The 21,824-nt window shown below is 35.3% G+C and overlaps 1 protein-coding gene across 2 annotated transcripts in view; it reads right to left on the reverse strand.

The window, feature by feature from the left end:
- Window positions 1–495: 495 nt before the first annotated feature.
- CBLB (Cbl proto-oncogene B) overlaps window positions 496–21,824 on the reverse strand; it is a 205,099-nt gene continuing 183,770 nt past the window's right edge. For both annotated transcript variants that reach the window (XM_008058923.1, XM_008058921.1), the window contains 3 exons: window positions 19,830–19,970; window positions 12,136–12,255; window positions 496–1,435 (listed from right to left, as the gene is read on the reverse strand). In XM_008058923.1, the coding sequence (XP_008057114.1) occupies window positions 1,176–1,435; window positions 12,136–12,255; window positions 19,830–19,970 (521 nt within the window). In that variant the 3' untranslated portion in view covers window positions 496–1,175. The remainder of the gene's footprint in view (window positions 1,436–12,135; window positions 12,256–19,829; window positions 19,971–21,824) is intronic.

Genomic DNA, 21,824 nt, shown 5'->3' on the forward strand with positions numbered 1-21,824 from the left:
AGCAATGAATGAATCTACAAATTAAATATGAACTCTAATTTGAGTGGAGAGAAAATTACTAAGAACTTTGCAAAAAACATTACCACAGTAGCCACGGCACTTAGCAGTGCATCAAAGATTAAACGTTTCCACCACAATATGAACTGGTTGCCACAGCTGTTAGGAACTAGAGTATAATCACTTAAATGGGAAATGAACGGTAATGCTTTGGGAAAGTATGTCCATAATTTTATCGGAAAATTATTAATGTATTTTAGGAAGATGGCCCTCTTATTCAGCATACCTCAAAGTAATGCAGGCATGCATATCCGGGAGTCTTGCTATATAACTGCCGTATGGCATTGCCTTGTACAAGTATGATTCTCCCACATCTGCAGTAGTTGCTTTCTAATATTTTATATTATTACCGAGTTGTGACACCTCTGGGATGACAAAGATGAGAATACAGAAGATTATAGGTCACAGAACTTCAAAAAGGAAAGTTCCTCAATATTGTGTGAAAACCCCTTATAAAAGGCAGTTTGACTAAATGCATCATACATTCAGGTTTTCTCTATCTCTCAATAGCAATGGTTTCCAAACAAGAAACTCAGTAGTGAAGAACACATACTTTTTTTTCCCTCTGTGTTAGCCTGGGAAGCTGAAAATCAGAACCTTTAAATGTAAATGGGAGAAATGGCACTGAACCTGGGTGAGGGGTGGATGGCAGTGCTCAAACGAGCAAGTGATTCAGCTGTTGATGTGGACAGCAAGAGAGTTGGTGGGCAATGTTACAGCAGACCTGACCACACTAGGAAGGGTCCGTCAAGAACACAGTACAGGTATCAAAAAACAAAACTCAACTAATCTACAAACAAAAACAAACTGCAACTTCGCCAACTTGTAAACAAGGAAAAGCATTTCACAGATTCAAAGTTCAAGGGAAGTAAACGTCTTTAAATTATTTTTGTCAGTTCAACCCTGATTAAAAAGTATGGCTAGCAAAAACAAGGAAGCCACGGCCGTCGACATCCTGAGCAAGCGGCGGCCTCCTGAGAAGCTGCACTCCTGAGCCTCCAAATCCAATGCCTGAACAGGAGACGGCTTCTCTCTTGAATTCCATCTAGTTCTCTCATTCCCACGCTCCTGGAATATGTGTCGACTGCTTTCCACTTTGACGCTGACAGTTCTGGCTGCTATAGATTCAGGCGTGGGGAGACTGGAGGAGGAAAGGCAAATTCTCGGAGGATGCTCCGGGCCACTTCGACATTATTCTGGGCTATCTCTAAGGCTCTCTTCACCTCTTCAAAGGCATAACCCTCTCCCATGAGTTTTGCAATTTTTGCATCAACATTTTCCAATGCTGCTTCAGGCCCATGGGATTTTCTGTGGTGAATTTCTGGTGCAGTCCTGCGGGGTCGTGGTTTGGGGGGTCTGGCTGGTGCTTGTGAACCATCTACAGAGATTTTTAAAGAGAGACACCATTTAAGCAGTGAGAGAAAAATGAAGGCATTAGAATGTAAGGGTATCATCTCATAATTTTCTATTAAAATACTACTTCTTGTTATCTTTACACACAGACTTTTTTCCATACTTTTGTGGGTCTGGTAGTAGTATCCCCATTTGCCACATTAGAAAACTGAGGTAGACTTGAGTTGGCGGCTTCACTGAGAAATTTGCATATTTCATTCCTAATTACACATTTTATTCTTCGAGTCATAGGAAGGAAAAGAGATACAGGAAGAAATCAAAGCAACTGTCTAGAGAGAAGGTTTTCACTTCCTTAGCATGACAACTCATTCTCTAAAACAGCATATACTATGGCTGATGGTTCTCCAGCGGAAGGTCCTTGGGAGGTTTCCAGGACAGGAGCCTACCTTCATGAGCTCAGAGCCATTCATGACAGAACACCCCCAACAGGTCCTGTGTCTCACCCATGGCACAGCAGAACTACTCTAAAAAAGATGCTCTGTAGTATCTCTTCCTATCTGGTTTTTAAAGTTAATAATCTGTGCTAGAAAACAAAAAATTTAAAAAATGAAAATAGTAGATGCTTTGATTCTGTTTGTCAATAGATTGAACAGAAGTAAACTAGACACTCTGCTCAAAACCTTTATCAGGTTCCAAAGTACAAAGTTTTGCTCAAGAAACCTAGAAGAAAAAAACTAGGAATGAAGAAGGAGGTTCTCATTCCCCTGAGGGCAATAGTTTCTCAAAGTTAAACTGATGACAATGGTGCTCTTGAATGGAGAGTAATCTTAAGAGAAAAGAAAATTAATTACAAGCCACCATCCCATACAGGACTCTAGCACACGGGTTACTTTAACAGGGTACTTCTGTCACAGATTTCCATATGTCTACACTCAGCACTTTATTTTAAAAGCTTAGAAAATGAGTAAATCCAATTAAAAATGTCAACTTTATGGCATGAAAACACATTTGTGGATTTAGGACTATTTAGAGAACAATATTTATTCAATATATTTCTTCCAGACCATTGACAAATGCCAAATCCAAGGATATAGTTAAGTGAATGGTGACCTGAAGATAAAAGTCACAGGCCCCTTGTCTAGTGCACCACCCTGCCTCCCGCGACTGCTGCTTGCCAACTTTCCAAAAGGTTTCATGAGAGATTGTAAGTTGGTATTTTCAACAATACATTTACATAATAAAAGCTGATACACTGTTTCACATTTTTCCTTTTTAAATAAGAGAAGTATGATATTTTTCCATAAGAAGGTAAGCTGTAAAAAAAAAAAAAAAAATTCACTCATACTTAATTCTAGTAATATCAATATAACAGAAATAAAATAAAAGCCTCCAGGATAAAAAAATTTGTTTCCACATCAAATAGGATGATAGTCGTATTTTCTATTTTTATATTCTTATAGGTTAAGATGCAGTTTTAAAAAGTATTCCAGCTATAGATAATGCATATTAAAATATGCTCATATACAAGAATACACAATTTCTGGTTCTTGCTAATGTCTGTATTGTTTCTTGCCTCTATAACTAAACATCTCAAATTATTATCATTTGCTAAATTAAATTTCTTAATATGGTTTGAAGTTCCATTTATTTTTCTAGTAAGTATTTTCATTATGTCATACAGGGTGAACAATAAATTATACTTTGTTTTTAATCATTTTAATTAGCTATTAGACATTCTAGCAAATTTTTATTTAATCAGTTATTCCCAAAATATTACATATAGATTATATCCACTCTCAGAAACTTTTCAGTGAGAAAAGTACCTAGACTTTCATCCTAGTGTAAACAACTTGTATTCTGATAGTAATTTTCTAGGAGATTTCAAATATCATTATTTTGTTTCTGTTCCAAATACTGAAAAGGGCACATGAATATTATGCGTGTTAGAAAAGAATAGCATACATTCAAGTGGGATGGATACTATGGCAGCCAAGAATGCCTCTAATAAAAAGTATAATTGGGAATTAAGTCATGAAATTTAGAACCTCTAGATTAAGCTAACATATATATCTTTGATCTTGGCGGGTAACACTGAAAGATGGTATCCACCATCAATCAAAAACCATCCAAACAAACAACAACAACAACAACAAAAATAAAGAGCCTATCTTTTCTGCAAAGCTGCTATAATTAATACTGACAAATGCAATGGAATGTGCAGACAACTAATTTTATTTAGGAGGAAGTTATTCTCTGCTTGAACAACAACAACAAACAACAAGTAGTGAACATAATTTCAAGAAGCCTAAGTTAGGAAGAAAAAATTCACACGTGAGTACACACACACACACACACACACACACACACACACAGAGAGAGAGATTAAATAAAAACTATCTAATTAAGTTTGTTAGAGTATCTCTAACCCTAAAACAGTATTCCTGTACAAAGAAAAAATCTGAAATATCAACTGGAGAAAATAATTTCAAACAACCTCTAAGAGAAATCATTACAGATTTTTAAGAAGTTTTCATTTAAAAAAGGAAAAAAAACCTCTTGAAGCAAAGATCTATTTTCCAAATTGTTCAGTTTTTCCCTTTTAAATCCAAACTCACATATTCCAATTCATTGAATCCTAGTCCTCAGTGCCTTAACTTAAAAATCTATTACTCGAAAACAGTGCTGACGTATCTTCAAAATCTCACAAATGCTCACAAGTTAAATTTTACCATGTATTAGAGCCTACAATTAGAAATAGGCTGTAATTTGTTACTTCTCACAACCTGTTATAAATTTCTACTTACTGTTCAAGACTTATTCAACTTGGAATATCTTAATTTTATGTTTGACTATTCTAACTGGATGGCTTAGGAACTTAAGATTGGTCAGATGCATCTCAATTTGGCTACTAAGATTTTGAGTGATTTGAGTTACACACACTTTACGTTTACACTTCTCATTCTCCAAATCTATTTTTATCTATCTATGCTTTAGAGAGATTCTCTCTCCTCAGTCGGGCAGTGTAAGAATTACTGTAATGTGCACATATGTACTGAGAAGACCATTAAAAAGAAAGGACAATAAATTCACATCTGTCATGATAACTGCTATACTCAAATTCTACAGAACAGCCAATTATTACAAATTGATAGGAATATCAGAGAAGTGTTAACACAGAAAAAACATGAGATTTGTTTCGAATGTCTGATTCTATAGAAAGCCATTGCACAAAATATTAAAAAGCAAGACCTGTTACAGCCTGAACTAATAGTGGAAGCTGTTGAAAAGTGGAAGAACAGAATATTTCCATGCTGACCACTAGAGCAAATCGCTTAAAACCAATCCCTCTGTCTAACCATCTCTTCCCAAAACTCAAAGCCACCTTCACTCTTCCCACATGTTCTTTTTCACAGTATCTAGGAGGACATATAAGGCCCACACTCACTTCAGCACTTAAGAAAACATGTAGAGAAGGAAGCAAAGAAACAAAAATGAAACTACCTCTTGGTTCCCCTAAAGCTATTATCTCATAGTTTTGGAGAACATTAGAATGACTATATATTTTATCAACCCCCGGAAATGTCTGTACCTGAATAAATGTCATCCTTAAAAAGTTATTTTGGAAGAACATGGGTTTCTTCTAGTGCAGGCACCCATGCTCATGGTATTCTTGAACTCTTATGAGCAATGGCAATAGTATGAAGATAAGTGCAACATGTAAAGATGTTAGTAGGATATTAGTAGGACATCTTCTGGAGTTCCAGTTTTACTCAGGGATGTGAGGATGTTAGTATTTTTTAAATACTGAAATGAACACGAAGATACACCAAGGAGTGGAATGCAAAGTTTGCATGAATTTTTGAGAGAAACAGACTTTGAAGTAATTTCCTGCATGTGGGTTGTCCACTTTCAGCTAACACCCCAGTCCTCGTATTGTTCAAAGATAACTCTTTGGAAAGAAAGATTTGAGAAGCCCTGGTTTAGGAGTAAATCTTTATCCAGTTTTCATTTTATAAGCATATGAAAAAGCAGAGAGACATGCAGAAAAGTTCTGGGGGGCGTGAGAATTCGCTGACGAAAACACAGTTAGAATTAGTATCTGGGTCATGCGTTACAGACAGGGGCTATTCCACCTCTCAGGAAGCAAACATTGGTTCTTGTGAGATGAAAATAAAAACCATCTTACATGCTAAAATGGTTTGTGGCCCTCCAACGAGCCACAGTAGAGATAAAAAGCATGTTTGTGGTATAACGTTTCATTGCTGCAGGGGTCAGGGAGCTAATTAGGAAAAACAAATGTCCAAAAGGCCCCTTAGGCAGAATTTAATTTTCTTAAGTGAGACACTCTGCCATGTATCTATGTAGTCTACATATATAGCAGTTGATGGTATTCCCATTTCAGTGGTTGTCAATTATTTAGCCACAAGAAGCCCTTATCACTTCCCACATCAGTTGGAGTTATTTTTCCTTGTCCATAGTGTTTTGAAACATGTGTCTAATAAGCAAAGATCATTGTATTGATGAAGACATCTCATTTTCTATTTGTTACATGAAATCTTGTTCAAGAACAACTATTACACGAAGCTTCTATATTTCTAGATAACATCAAAAGCATTTAATGTGAAAATTTCTCGCATATACAGTTAAGGGTTTCTGTTAAGACTTTAAAAACAGTAAAACAGCATTTGAGATACTTGCACATGCATGTTTATTGCAGCATTATTCACAATAGCAAAAACACGGAACCAGCCGTGCTGTCCATCGAAAGAGGACTGGATTAAAAACATGTGGCACATATACACTATGGAATATTACACAGCCATAAAGAAAGATAGAATTATGAACTTTGCAGCAACTTAGATGGACTTAGAGTCTATAATACTGAGTGATCTATCACAGAAACAAAGACCTGGGTAGCACATGTTCTCACTCATAAGCCAACCTTGAACAATTATCATAATACTACAAGAAAAGGATTGGCAGTAGTGGGAAACTGCCAGGGGGTGGGGAGAGTGAGATTGGCAGTAGTGGGAAACTGCCAAGAGAGGGGCGAGCATATCTCATCATCAAGGGTACCTGCATAATGAACATTTGTATACCTGAATTGTTCCCCACATCTTTAAAAATTAAAAATTAAAAAAGATAAAAATAGTGTTTGAGAACACATAAAAATAATGGATTATCATACAGTCATTTAAAATAACATTTATTTAAAAAATTAATGATGTGATAAGATACTTATAATACTATGTTAAATGGAATTGAGTTAGAATTGACATACTGGATATCATCTTAGTTATGTGAAAATGTGCATAGACAAAACATTTAGAAGGAAGCATCTAAAAGAGTCAACGTTCCTTACTGATGATAGAGGGTTATCAGTGATTTCATTTTCTTACTGATTTTTTTTTTTGGTAATTTTTTTTTCTTTTCTAGTATGTATGTACTACTTTCATAATATGTAATACTTTTCATATCTGCTCAAAGATCCAAGACTGAGAACCAGAGACTGATTTTGCTAATGTGAAAAGTATAGAAAGCACACAGTGAGAAGTGTCTCTAAGGTAACATGAAAAACTATCAGAATCCAGTTTTTAAAGTCTCTAGTACAGTTTTGCTGTTTTGGATATCCTTCTTTTTTTGTCATCCCTACTATTCTTTTGCTATTATCTTAATTTTATCATTGAGCATCTCCAAATTCAGTTTAGTAATCACTGTGGTACGCCAGGTGTGAAATTTTTTTTCTAACTTAATTTTGACTTAGCTACTGATGGGATAACAACATAAGCTTTATTAATTTAAAAAAATATGTGCATAGCTTACTGAAAAAGACAGAACTAATTTAAATCCTATTGTAGTGATACTAGCTGTGGTACCTTGGGTAAATTGTAAACTTTCCTGTGTTTTACATTCTTCTATAAATTGACATTAACAATATTTATTTCAGAGTGGTTATGAAGACTAAAATTATATCTATATTACATAGTAAAAATACAGATTTGTTATTAAATATACTATACTATACAACCATATATTTTTATTAAAATATTAAATATATGATTATAAATACATAAAATAAAAACAAATATTTATATATTAGTGCATAACTACATAATTATAATTATAAATAATATATATTAAATGACCTATATATAGCCTATATCTAAAATACTTAGCACAGCATCTGACCTATAGTAAATGCTTAACAAATTTTAAAAAACTTAATTGGATAAAATAATATTGTACATATTATATAACACATAATCTCTAAATTTATATAGTAAGCCAGTGATAATGCTTGGGACAGACATCAAAACTCTTAGACTACTGACTTTCTCAACTATAACAACAGAGAACTAGAAGAAAAACATAATATAAATTTAACTGATCAAGGAATAAAAGAAATTTCAAACACATTATAATAATAATTTGGTTAGTCTACTATTTATAATATTTGTTATTCTAAATTGGACCAATTAATTCTGGAACTCACTTATTCCATAAGTTTGAACTACTGCCACTATAGAAAGACTGTCTACTTACCAAAGGACATGGTAAACTGAATCTCAAATAAATAAAAAATCTTCACATACGCTATTTTGAATACATCCAGAAAATGGTTATAAAATTACTATATTAGTATTAACTTGGCAATGAAACCGATTCTAGGATCTCTGGCTTTAACACTAGGTTGGTTGGACGCAGTGGCTCAAGTATCTAATCCCAGCAGTTTGGGAGGCTGCAGTGGGAGGATCGCTTGAGCCCAGGAATTTGATACCAGCCTGGGCAACAAGGTGAGACCTCGTCTTTGTAAAAAATAAAAAAAATTTAAAAATCAGCCAGGCATGGTGGTGGGCACCTGTATTCCTAGCTACTCAGGAAGCTGAGGTGGGAGGACTGACTGAGCCCAGAAAGTTGAGGCTGAGGTGAGCCGCGACTGTGCCACTGCACTCCACCCTGGGTGACAGAGTGAGTCCCTGACTCAAATAAAATAAAATTTAAAGTGAATGATGAAGCCTGAGAAAGAAAACCAGCTCATGACACACAGAAACAGGTCTGTTGATTAAAAAAAAAATAATTAAAAGTAAAATATAAAACTAAAGCTGTATGCAAGCGGCAGCATTTCAGGTAGTTGAATGGTGAAAAAACCCAACAACACTGTGATTCCCTTTGTTGAAACAGAACAAAATCTTTTTTTTTTTTTTTTTTTTTTTTGAGTGGGAGTCTCACTCTGTCGCCCAGACTGGAGCCTCGACCTGCTGGGCTCCGGCGATCCTTGCGCCTCAGTCTTCCGAGTAGCCGGAATTACAGGCGCGTGCTACCACACCCAGCTAATTTTTGATTTATTGTAGAGATGAGGTCTAGCCAAGTTGCCCGGGCAGGTCTCGGACCCGTGGGCTCAGACAATCCACTCACTTTGGCCTCCCAAAGCGCTGGGATTACAGGCTGAGCCACCGAGCCCGGCCAGAACAAAATCTTAACCTCACAAAATTTATTTTAAAATTCCAACTCCTGTGTGAGATGAAGCCATGATTTCCAGGGGAGATCTTAAAGGAGATAGTTGTAGAATATTCGATCCTGATATAAAACATATTCAACATTCTATCCCATTTTCCTTTAAGCTCATAAAGAAAAAGTAGCATTGAAATTCATTCCTTTTATAATGAGATCTCCTTTAATGAGATCAGCTTATTTGGCAATAAGGTCTTTTACTGGTTTCAAACACATTTAAGTAGTTCTAAAATTCTAGCCTTGTTTTCAAGTGTTACCTTAAATTGTCTTCTAAATACTAAGAACATAAAAACTATAAAGTGCTAATGCCACAATTCATCAGCACAAGCATTAGAGAGATTTTAAAAAACAGTATTCCAATCTCAGTACGGTATTTCTTATAACAAAAGAAAAGCAAACTGGAATATCTGTAAATACTCACACACAGCTAGTAGAAATGTGAGCCCCATATGAATAATATCCCCATGTAAATAAATAAGCAGATTATGAGCAAAAATGTTTGCCCTATACACAAGTCTAGATGAATTTAACACAGGCTGGTAAAATTCTCTTGACTATGACATGTTCCTATGACTATATAGGAAGTTGTCGCATTTGAAAACTTTAAGAAATTACAAAATGTTTTCCTTGGGAGGAACAGAACATTTGGAATGCTCTTTGTACACGACAGAAACACATGCATACAGACACATCCTTTTTAATTAAGAGGACAAGAAAAACATTTAAAAATCAATGAAGTTACATTTTTGAATTCTTAAAAAAAACACAGAAAGCTTATCCACAGAGAAGTCACTATCAATTATTTAGATAGCCATAAAAAAAGAAACTGAATTTATAAAGTGCAGTAATCATACCAGAATCCTCATTTAGTCATCTTTAAGAGGCCTTAATAAAACCAGATTAATTACTGCAAAACAAGGGCATTAGAATCCAGAATGTTCACAAGCATCCAGTCTCTAGTGCTGAATGGAAAGACGGAATCCAGAAGGCAAGTCTGGTCTCTCTGTGGTGGGAAATAAACTAGTGGTCAGCTTGGTAGACCTGGGAGCTGCATGTGAGTAAGGCTCTGTTGGAAAAAGTATCTTATTTTCTGTAGTTTGACTGTGTAAAGAGCATTTAGGGAACAGATTGAAATATCTGATGTTACCGCTAGCTGAGGTCCTCAGAGTCATAATCAGGACTATTTTATCACTTAGGTAAAAGCCAGTTCAGCAAATGGCTATTTGGTGGTATTTCAACAACGTTTGTGACTAAAAAGTTCTTCCTGACATTTCTAGTGTAATGGTAATCGGAATTCATACCACTTTAAATCATATACGCGAATGATGCTCCTCTGGGCTCTACGATGCCCACATATTACATAACACACTGTAAAGAAGCCATGAAAACAGTGTGTTTTGGTCATAACTCTTCCCATAACTTGAATATATGTTTCTTTTAATCCAGCATTGGTGATACTGAATATATTATTTTAAATCAGTTATGCTACTTTTCTCAGTTACATTTTCATACTATTCCCTTAAAATTTTTTCTCATGTTATATATTTAGAAGCTGTCAGATATTGTCTTTCTTGCTTATCCTGTTTTGTCATCAATTTTTTTTGACTGGAACTACAAGCTATCCGTGGATACATCTGAAATGATTAAAGTACACTGGTAAGAGAATAGACCAAACTTTGAAAAGATTAACAAGACTTTCTGTGCTTTCTTGAGTTACAGGCAAGTGTTAAAAGTTATAAAACTATAGAGGAATTTCTGCATCTCCCATGGATGACACTGAGTATCATGTTGATAATTCTAAAGCAGCTCATTAGTTACCTTGATTCAAAAGTTACAGAATGTATGGCTATTAACAAATCTTCTGCAAACTGAAATTTGAGCTTAAAAACAAGGAACAAGATAAAATTTCATATAGGAAAACATCTGATGTTTACAAATATGAGACAAATATGAGACAAAAATATCACTCATACAATATGTGCATTCAGCTACCCTTCCCTTTTATCCATCTATTCACTCATTCATCCCTTCCTCCTACCCTCCCTCCCTCCCTCCCTCAACTAATATCCATTTAAGAAACATGTCCTGGGCACTCTTCTGAACACTTGGGGATACAGCAGTGCTTTGGACTGAATGTTCTCCCCCACCTAGTATCCTCCATCCAAATTCATTTGTTAAAACCTAATCCTCATTGTGATGGTATTTGGAGGTGAGGACTTTGAGGTGATTAGTCTGAGGGAGCCTTCATCAAAGGGATTAGTGTCTTTATGAAAGAGGGCCCAAAGCACTCCCTTGTCCTTGTGACAGCACAGCGTGAAGGAAGTGATCTATAAACCAGGAAGAGAATCCTCACCAGATACTGAATGCTAGCACCTTGATCGTGAACTTCCCAGCCTCCAGAACTGTGAGAAATAAATGTTTACTGTTGAGGCCACTCAGTCTGCCATATTCTGTTCTAGCAGCCTGAACTGACTTAGACAGTGAATCAAACAACACTCTTGTCTTCAAAGTGTTAAGATTCCAGCTGAGGAGACAGACAAATAAACAACCATCAGGCAAACACATGAATAATAAAATTTTAGGTAGTGGCAGGTGGTATGAAGAAAAATAAAGTAAAAGGGGACAGAAAGTGACTGCAGAAGAGAGGGAGGAGATATTTAGACATGGTGGTCAGGGAGGCCTCTGGAAGAAGCAAAGCAGCAGCATTTTGTCAATGATTGTGAGTGTGATTTGCATTTACTAAAATGGCACATCCTTCCACTTGGTGGCTGGCAGTGGAGCACTGCAAGGTAGCCTCAAATAGGCTGTGAAATTCACAGTTCGCTGTTAGTATTCATTCAATAGAGATTTCTGCCTTAATGGAGACATAAGAAAAAACAGCATTTCAATGTACAAAGAGATTTTCCCCATTTCCCAAATCTGATAAGACAAAATGAAAGTTAGTGAATGAATAAATTTTGAATCAAAGAATATAGCTTCACTGACTGATCAAAGATAATATTAAGTCTTACTTTTTTCTTTTCCACGAGGCAGTTTGTAGGCATTCCTCTCATAATAAAAGTTTTATAAGCAAAATGCAGAGGTGATTAAAAAAAAAACTGTCTTAGGCTGACAACATTCATTAAGTTACATAATTAATAAGAAGGTCCTCTGAGAAGCAAGAAGCACTCTACAGCCATAAGGTATTATTATTACCATTATCAGTCAACTCACCTGAAGATGAAGGAAGCTGATCATAGTCCTGCGATGTTCTGCTGGATTTGACATTTTCACCTGGTAATCTCCTAGCAGGAGGCAGAGGAACCTGGCCACTTGCTGGATCAAAAAAAGGATCTTAAAAATAAAGATAATTTTCAAATTGAAAAGATGATCTCTATTGACTGACTGAAGAAAACAATCCTAGGAGTTTTTTTTATGAAGATTATAGCTTTCAAAAATAAATTGAAAAATTAAATTCTTGACTGATATTAACCATTTTCCACTGCCAGCGTATTTTCTAATCTGTTCATCACTTTCTCAAATAGGCTTTTCACATTTCTAGATAACAAAGACTACTGATTTTATGCTCATATTTTTCAGATCTCTCATTTATTTTTAAGATTGTAGACAGTAAAGACATCTTCTAAATTTTATTTCCTGTCCAGTCTGTGCCATCAATGAATAAAAACTGTTCTAAAGTAAAGGAAAAAAAAAGACCAGGTTCGGATTCAGCCTGTAAGAGTATTATCAAATCACTTAATCTCTCTAAGCATTAGGCAGTCAAAATCTGTAAAACAGACATGAAATTTGGGATCTGTGAGGATTAAATGAATTTGTGTATGTAAAATCTTCTGTTACATACAAGGTGCTTATATTAACAGTACTATATTAAGCACCCTATGCTAAAAAAGTCATTATTGTTAGTTGGCTCACTAAATAGCAAATTCAGTCATTAAAAATTATGCCATTATTAACATTAAGACTTGAATATACAGCAAAATGTGACTTTACCCCTTTCTTGATAATCAGAAAGCATCTGAAATAGTAAAAAATATGAACTGTAGAAAAATTTAAAATTATCTTGTGACTTCTAATGACGTTTACTAGCTGGAACTAAAGACAGAAAAGGAGACTTTGTCAGTGTTGCTAAAGTAAATTATTAAGCCCATAAACCCAACTGGTTTAAAATTAGTAGTACATGGGATTAAATTCTTAGAACTGATTTCCTTTTTGAGTTGCTGAACATTCCTTCTGAATCTTTGGTTCACTAATAATTTATCTAGTTATCACTTCCATCTCAGGCTCTTCCATCTTCCTCTTACATATTTTCTTTGAGGTTGTCAGGATCTCTGTAGGTAACACCAGTTCTGAGGATAGGGATCCTGTCTTATTCATCGAGTTTGAATTCTATCTTCTCACTCAAATATAGCACCTAGCATACGGCCTGGCAAATAGACTGTACTTTATAGATGTTTACTTTTAACTACCAAAACTAAATTCACACAGATTCAGATTGTTCATAAATTCAAAATTAGTGAAACTTGAACTGCTAACATAAGGCAAACATTGCATTTAATTGATTTTATTTCACTGCTTTAACTTCAATTTGAATTTGACATTAAGAATATACAAGAATTTGATTATTTAAGAAGGAAATACATACTTAGGAAATTGCCTTTTTTTCTGCTAATTTTTTGACTAGATAATGTAAGTCAGGATTTGAAGTCATTATTTATTTATTTCCCCTTTTTGAAGTACAATAATTATCACCAGCTTTGTTGGGGACTTTTTGACTTAGGCAAGGCTACTTAACTTACTTTCATTAATTTCAAGATTAAAACAACTCTTTGATTTTGAGCTTTCAATATCTGAGGAGTCGACAATCTGGCCTCATTAATTTTTTTAAGACATTTTTAGGAAGGAGTGAGAAGATAAATCAAATCCCCTGGGACAAATGTTGATCTTTTGGTTTGTTAGATAAACTGAAGAAACCATTTTGAAATTTCCGAAAGATTTTGATTTTAATATTTAATAAAATTTACTTCAGGCTCTTGTACACTCTAAATGGCCCTGATATAACATTAAATCAGAAGGAAAAAAAAAGTCTCTTACAATATGTATACTTTAGGAGTAATTTATAGTTTTATCAGATATACTTGTGCCATCTAATTATCTATTTATTTAAGCTAAAAAATAAATTCTGGATACACTATAGAGCCATAAACTACAGAATATACCATTCTCCCGTATTGTTCCATTATTTTACTTAAATCAAAAAACACTAGATACACTAAAAATATGACCCAAAATAACAAAAAAATACCTACTTATAGCTCTGTTCTGAGTCATTATCATGTTCTATCTTGCTTCATGCTAAGTTTGCCATGGGTCAGGAAGGGCAAACTGGACAAGTGATAAAGTTGGAAGCATTCATGCTTCCAAGGAAAAGACATTATATACATCATAATTACTACACAGACTGTAATAATTATCAGCTGTCCCCTGATAGGAAATTTTGAAAGCAATACAGCTTTTCTGAGATAAATTCTTTTAAAACTAAAGTAAAATTTTATATCTACATTTAGGTTTAAAACATACAAATTAAAATTACCATAGCCAATGTATCATTTATACAATAATAAATGTTTGAGAAATAAATGAACAAACATACTGGGATTAATCTGCTCTAAAAAGCAAAATATTACTGTGATTTATAGCAATGCAAAATGGAACATTTAAATACTTGTAGAGATTACAAAAAACTAAGGACAGGCTATGAAGAAAGGGTTTGCTAACTAAAAAAGTAGTGAGAAAATATACATCAACCAAAATTATGTTGTGCAAGAATATTTAGCAGCATAACTAATGCTCATGACATGTTACATGGAAAAAAGCTTATAAGTCACATATAGTATAAGAAGTAAATTTTACATAAATATGAACTTACACACTCAGACAAAAATTGAAAGGACACTTAACAATGGTTATCTCTGGGAGAAGGAAATATGGAGTTTTGGGGTTTTTTTTTCCACTTTCTGAAATACTTCCAAATGTTTACTTAAGTGTAGAAAAAGAGGCAAATAAAATAAAAGGTAAAACAATGGCATACTCCTTCTCTGGGTGTCCACAGACCACCTGAAAGATTTATTAGTTATCACCCATATTATAAAAAAATATGTCAATGTAGAATTTAATTGATGGAAATGGTCTACAGAGTTAAGTAGGTAAAACAAAGTTCTTTCCGCTTTGGGCCTCCAGTCTTTATTTAACCCACATTCATAAAATCTCCAATAGGTAGTGATATAGTCACTGATTTAAATCCTCCAGTGTCAGAAAACACACTACCCCTGAGGTAGAAAAATTCCCCATGATTTAGGAAACTTCTCTGGAGGATGAATGACATTTTCATTCTTAAAACTTCTTCTCATTGCTCTTATTTCTGCCTTCTGAGGTGACATGGAAGGAATAAAATCCTTTTTTCACAAATTATGCAATTGGAGACTAATATATACCTAAGGTTTTCTCTTCTTTGGGCTGAATATTCTTGGTTCTTTTCATCCACTGCAGTTTACTTGGGATGGGATGAATTTCCTTCACAATCCTGGTTGCACTTTGTTGACAAAACCCTAGCCCCGTGTTCCTCAAACTTGAGTACATATCAGAATCACCAGAAAGGCTTGTGAAAACAGATTACTAGGTCCTACTCCCAGGTTCTGATTTAGTAAATTGACAATTTTCATTTTTTTTTTTTTTTTGAGTTGGAGTCTCACTCTGTCACCCAGGCTGGAGTGCAGTGGCACACTCACAGCCACCCCAGTGTCGACAGGCTGGGCTCCGGTGATCCTTCCACCTCAGCTTTCCAAGTAGCCGGAACTACAGGTGCGGGCTACCATGCCCGACTAATTTTTGACTTTTATTGTAGAGACAAGGTCTCACCAAGTTGCCCGGGCTGGTCTTGAACCCGCAGGCTCAGGAAATCCACTTGCCTTGGCCTCTCAAAGTTCTGGGATTACAGGTTGAGCCACCAAGCCCAGCTGACAATTTTCATTTTAATATAAATCCCTAGAATATTCTGGTATGGATGCTCTGGAGACCAAGCTTTGAAAACTGCTTCCAGCCCATTAATCCTTCAACACCTGAAAACAATGGTCTCCATGAATGCTGAGCACTGAGGAAGACTTCACTCATTCTCTGATTTAAATTCCATCAGTGCAAGCTCCAAACAGCATGAGCTCCCTTGACAGCCACATCATGGTAGTGGCTGTAGTCAGCAAAACCCCCTAAAACCGTCAATATCTGTTGCTATAATCCAGATTTTCTTCATAGTTTACTTATGCAGTTGCATTTCTGGATCCAAGAAAAACACTTTCATTATCTTTAATGAAGTCAATTGTGCTAGTTTTTGGAACTGAATTGTGACTTTAAGATTGGAGAAGGACTTCAAAAGAGATTCCAGGTTAGAGAAAGAGTGAAAGGTGGTATAAGGGCTGCCAAAAGCGCTGTGTATTTTGTGCACTGTACAAAACTGCCAAGTTATGGCTATGAGCAGGACATAAATACAGTCTTTGCTTTGTTCCTTGAGCACTGGTTCTGGCATGAAGCAGAGGGAGGGGTGTTTCCTTCAACCCACCAACACAAAGGAAGCGCTTTTTAAAAAAATAAGGAATAAAAGCACTCATCCACTAGCAGTAGCCTTAGGTTTGGAGGCAGAATGCATAAAGCTTTTGTTGAAGACTCCAGGTTTTGTTAAGATATGATTGGCCTGTTCAAAACAGATGGCTCGCGTACAGCAGGAGTCATTACTATTTTGCCAAAAGAAATCTTGCGTGAAAACCTAAAATAAAAACAGGTAAAGGAAGAACCAGAGCTGTGCCCATGCCTGGCTTTCTCTTCTTAATCTTACAGGCTCCTCTGCAGAAACTCAGGACCCTGAAGTCTGACAATCACTGTAACAAAGGCCATGGGCCACAAGGCTGAAAAGCTGCACCTGACTCAGTTGTGCAGGGTATTGAATGCTGGAATAAAGAAGTTGGTTTGATTAGGTATTTAATGTAACATCATGAGAAAACTCAACCTCTTTTTCTAAGACATTTATCATTTGTCTTTAATTAGGAATAATTATTTCCTCAAGAAAACCAAGTCTCATTAATGCTTAGAAAAAAATTTATCATTACACTGGACTAAAACTTTACAGATTAGACAGTGAAAATATTAGAAGTTAAATGTTCATAGCGTGTTGAAACTTAGCAATCACCTTTGTTTATTTTTTATGACTCTAAAACTACAGTGTTAGCTGTTCCTTCCAAACCTCATGCTGACATGTGATCCCCAATGTCGATGGTAGGGCCTAGTGGGAGGTGTTTGCGTCAAGGGGGTGGATCCCTCATTCATGCCTTCATGCTGTTTTGGTAATGGGTGAGTTCTTGCTCTATTAGCTTATGTAAGAACTGATTGAACACTGGTCCTGACATACTAAAAAGAGCCTGGCAATACTATCTCCTCTCTTGCTCCCACTTTCTCTCTCACCATGTGTCATGCCAGCTTCTCTTACCTTTCACCATGATTGTAAGCTTCCTGATGCCTCCCTAGAAGTTTAGCAGTTACCAGCACCATGCAGAATTGTGAGCCAAATAAATCTTTTTTCTTTATAAACTACCCAGCCTCAAGTATTTCTTTAAGGCAATGCAAAATGGATGGATATTCTTTCATAAAGATCAAGTATAAGGGTAAAGAACTACTTTAAAAAATCTTCTGTATTTCTTTAGTTAATGTAATAAAAACTTTGCAAACAGATACTCAAATGCTTATTTATAAGCACAAAGAAACTTTTATACTCTATGATATTATTATATGGCAGAATTAAAAAATTTCTTTTAAAAAGGAGAAAAGCTATATATAGCTTTAAATGAAATCAAAATAATTGTCACAATTGAAGTCATAAAGGATAAGGCTCCACACTACAAATTTGTCATATTAATAATATGAAAGACTGGGAAAAAAAGTTGCCAGATTTTTCTTAGAATTACTTATAATCAAGGGATGTCGACATTATTGTGAATCGAATTTAAATATTTCCATGTATAAAAGGGTGCTGATAGTCAAGTACTTCAAATGACACTACCTTGACCCCATGATAGCCTCATGCTCTAGGTTCAGGATAATTGTTGTTGAGCTACCTAGTAACAAAACAAGCAAATCTATAAATAAAATAAAAGTTTATACAACTCTCATTTTAGCTAATAAAAGGGGCCAGTTTCATTGTGAAGTAGTCAATTTTTTTGCAATTAATCTTGAGAGATTTCTTTATGAAGAGTTTACATAAATTAAGGCAATGAACAATATGATTATGATAAAGAACTAAAACATTCTTTTGGCAAAAACGTGTATTTGTATAAAATGTTCTCTTCCAGCTCTTGGGTAGCTTGACTTCATTTTTTTTAAAAGCCACAAAATCAAAGAGTCATTGACTGGGGCTTAAGTCACATATAAAGTGACAGGCACATTGCAGAAATCTGGCCAGAAATTATCCAGAACTTGGCATTGGGAAATTTTAGTGACTAAGATGTAGCATGATTCAATGTTTTAAAAATCATGTCAATTAAATTCCATGTATAAGACAAAGATTTGAATAAATGAAAATAGTAACACATATGACTGCTTATGAACGAATAAATGAAAGCCTCAGCAGTTACCCCCACTTTCTGCTTGGACCAGAGGTTTATGACACTCATGCTTATACTGGGAGTGACCCAGTGAATTTGTAAGCTCCACATCTATCAAAGGAGGCATCTATCAAAGGGTGAAACAGCAGATGGCTCAACCAATATTTACCAGTGAAAAATTAAACTGAAAATGATTCCTGAAAAATAAACCACTTTTAGAAAGTGAAGCTGTATATTCGAGATGTCCATAACTTGGAACTGTCAATATCAGCATATTCAACATCACTAAATTTATTTTCTTTTTCCTGATAATCCTAATTAATGAAGCAGATTGTTTATTAAGTTTCTTCATTTTTATTTCTACTTCTCTCTTTCAAAATTTAAAAACATATTAATGTAAAAAGTTAGTTTATATTAGTTCCCCTTGAAGAAAAATAATTTGTGGCTGGGTGCAGTGGCTCAGAAAAATTTATTTCAGAAAAACTTGCCTATTCGTGTTATAACAATGCAATTTATCAAAATCTTATGTTTTGAACAAGATTATGACACAAACTACATTTAGTAAAAACGTCAAAATCTGGGCTGGGCTCAATGACTCAGCCTGTAATCCCAGCACTTTGGGAAACTGAGGTGAGTGGGTTACCTGAGCCCATGGGCTCGAGACCAGCCTGAACAACTTGGCAAGACCTTGTCTCTACAAAAAATCAAAAATTAGCCAGGGGCAGTAGTGTGTGCCTATAGTTCCAGCTACTTGGAAAGCTAAGGCAGAAGGATCGTCAGTGCCCAGCAGGTCAACACGGGATGTGGCCGTGAGCATGCCATTGCACTCCAGCCTGGGTAATGGAGTGAGACTCCAATTCAGGAAAAAAAAGGAAAAAAAAAAGTCAAAACCTGTTATTAAGAAGGAGATTCCACTGGGAATCAGAAGACACAGTCCCTTTGTCCCCATTACTATTAGCGCAATCACTTAGCCATTCTGGATCTCAGGGATGTCTTTTGTAGCATAAGGATGTTTCTAGACTGGATGACCTTTATAGTGCTATTTCTAAATTTGAGGATTCCTTATCGCTCTTGCCACCTTTGTGATTCTTCTGGCATTAAACCAACCAACTGACAAACAAACCCACCCAATAGCTACTGTCACCATCCAGGGGTTTTTCTGCTACAGAGATAGAGGCTAAGGAACCACTAGCATTTATCCGATAGTATGGCCTTAGCAATAGCTTTGCTTTAAGTGAATAGTTTCCTTTGGCTTTTCCCTCCTACCTGAAGGAAGAAGAAAAAGGTCCTGTCCTGAGGATGGTCGGCTACCAGAGCCAGCTGGTTTGGAATGTTCGATGAGACTGTGCCTTGCAGGAGGTGGAGGAGGTGGGAGGGATGGGGGGAGGGCATCAAAAGCATCTTCACCTGCATTTAAAGAAAGGGCAATACCAACAGCAGAATGTCATAAGTCAAAGCACAGTAGTAAGCAAAAGTAATGACTGATTTTTCTGTTGCTGTTTGTGAGGAGCTTTCCTTGCAGGATTTATCCAGCAGTTCACTAACTTTGATAAAGGGATCTGATTATTTTGTGGGAGTATTTGGAGAAAAACATCTATTCACACATACACATAAACACACCCTTGCAAACTTTCTCTATATCCCAGACCTTTTAATTTTAAAAAGCAGCACTGCAGGCCATGAAACAGCTTGTTGGTTCACTTGTAATCTTTGTAATATTAAGACATAGAAGTTTGAACTAAAACTTATTATCAGTCATACCATCAAAACAGAATTCTCTGTGCAACAAAGAGTTCAGTCTCTAATTAGAAAATCACACCATGCTCATACAATTTAATGTCAAAAAATGGTTAGATTATCCCACATGGTTCATTTTAGTGGCTTTTAGTTCATTTAAACTAATGTTCTGTGTATTTATTGTCAAAATATAGAAAAAATGCATCTAAAGCAGAGGAATATATTTTTCTACTTATCTGATACTTCTAAAGCTAGTTATTTATATTTGCATATCTCCTAGCTTTAGTAAATCCTGCAGCATGCTTTTGTGTCTACTTATTTTTCCCCTTATTATTTTACTCATATCTCCCCTTACCTCTATCTTTAAAAGATAATATGTAGTATATGTACTTTTGTAAGCAATCTCAAATGCTTTGTAAATGAGAATGGGCATACATAAATACATATTCTAATGATAAAAATGCGTATGTCTTTAAGTTGAACAACTTAAACATAATGGCATATTTTAAAAAAAATTGGCTTACCATTCACTGAGCTTGATTTGCAAAAAATATGCAGAATAATTTCTCTAATCATATTTTCCTTTTCAAAAATATTCAAGGATACAGGAGACAGCTTTGCTATCATTTCAACCTTCAGCTATATGCTACATACATTTCCTGAAATCCCTTTTTAGACGTTAAATATCAAACACCATACCAGGCATATGCATGATATGAAGATAAAAATCACAATACCCTGATTTAAGGAGCTTAGATTCCAGGAGAGGAGCAAAATATCAAACAAAAACTCACAAATAGATATGATTCACCGGTAAAAGTGTTTGATTAGTCCCTAAGATAGTTATGTGCACTGGAAGAAGAAAGAGAAATATAGACAACTGGCATTCAGTGAATTGTTGAAAAAGAAAGTCATGAGATATCAGAGGGCTCAAAAATTTACTGATCAAATGCAAGGGCAGGGTCTTTAAAGTAGAGTAAGTAATATGAATAAATAATAACATGCACAAGAAGACTAAGATGAATGCCAAGTTAAATTAAGACAGGTTGTAACATCTACCTTAATTGTCAATAAAGTAGTTATCGGTTCACATACAGCTATTTAAGTTTAAAATAATAAAAATTCAGTTCCATAGTCTCAATTAAGCATATGCTTACATCACCAAAGAAAGTTTTACTGGACGATGCTGATTTAGGCGATGAAGATTTGGTAAATATATGTTAAGAATCACTGTACAGGGAGAAGTGGAAGGGAGTAGAAGACTATAGGTAAAAAAGTTAGGAGGTTTGCTTTTGTAACTGATGTAGATGAGAACAAAGCCCAGAACTACAGAGAGAATAGGAGCAAAAGCCATAGCAACTGTGTAAGTCAAAACACTAGTCAATGGTTTTTGTGAGAAAATGAAAAGGTTTACTTCATATTTCTGGTGGCTTCACAGCCAATTCAGAAAATGGCCCTTATCGTACATAATTTTATGTTAGGATGACTTGTTATTGTAAAGCCTGCAGGTATGTGGGCATTCTA

Source organism: Carlito syrichta, unplaced genomic scaffold (genome assembly GCF_000164805.1).
Source record: "Carlito syrichta isolate Samal-C Ts95f unplaced genomic scaffold, Tarsius_syrichta-2.0.1 Scaffold303651, whole genome shotgun sequence".
Classification (NCBI taxonomy): domain Eukaryota; kingdom Metazoa; phylum Chordata; class Mammalia; order Primates; family Tarsiidae; genus Carlito; species Carlito syrichta.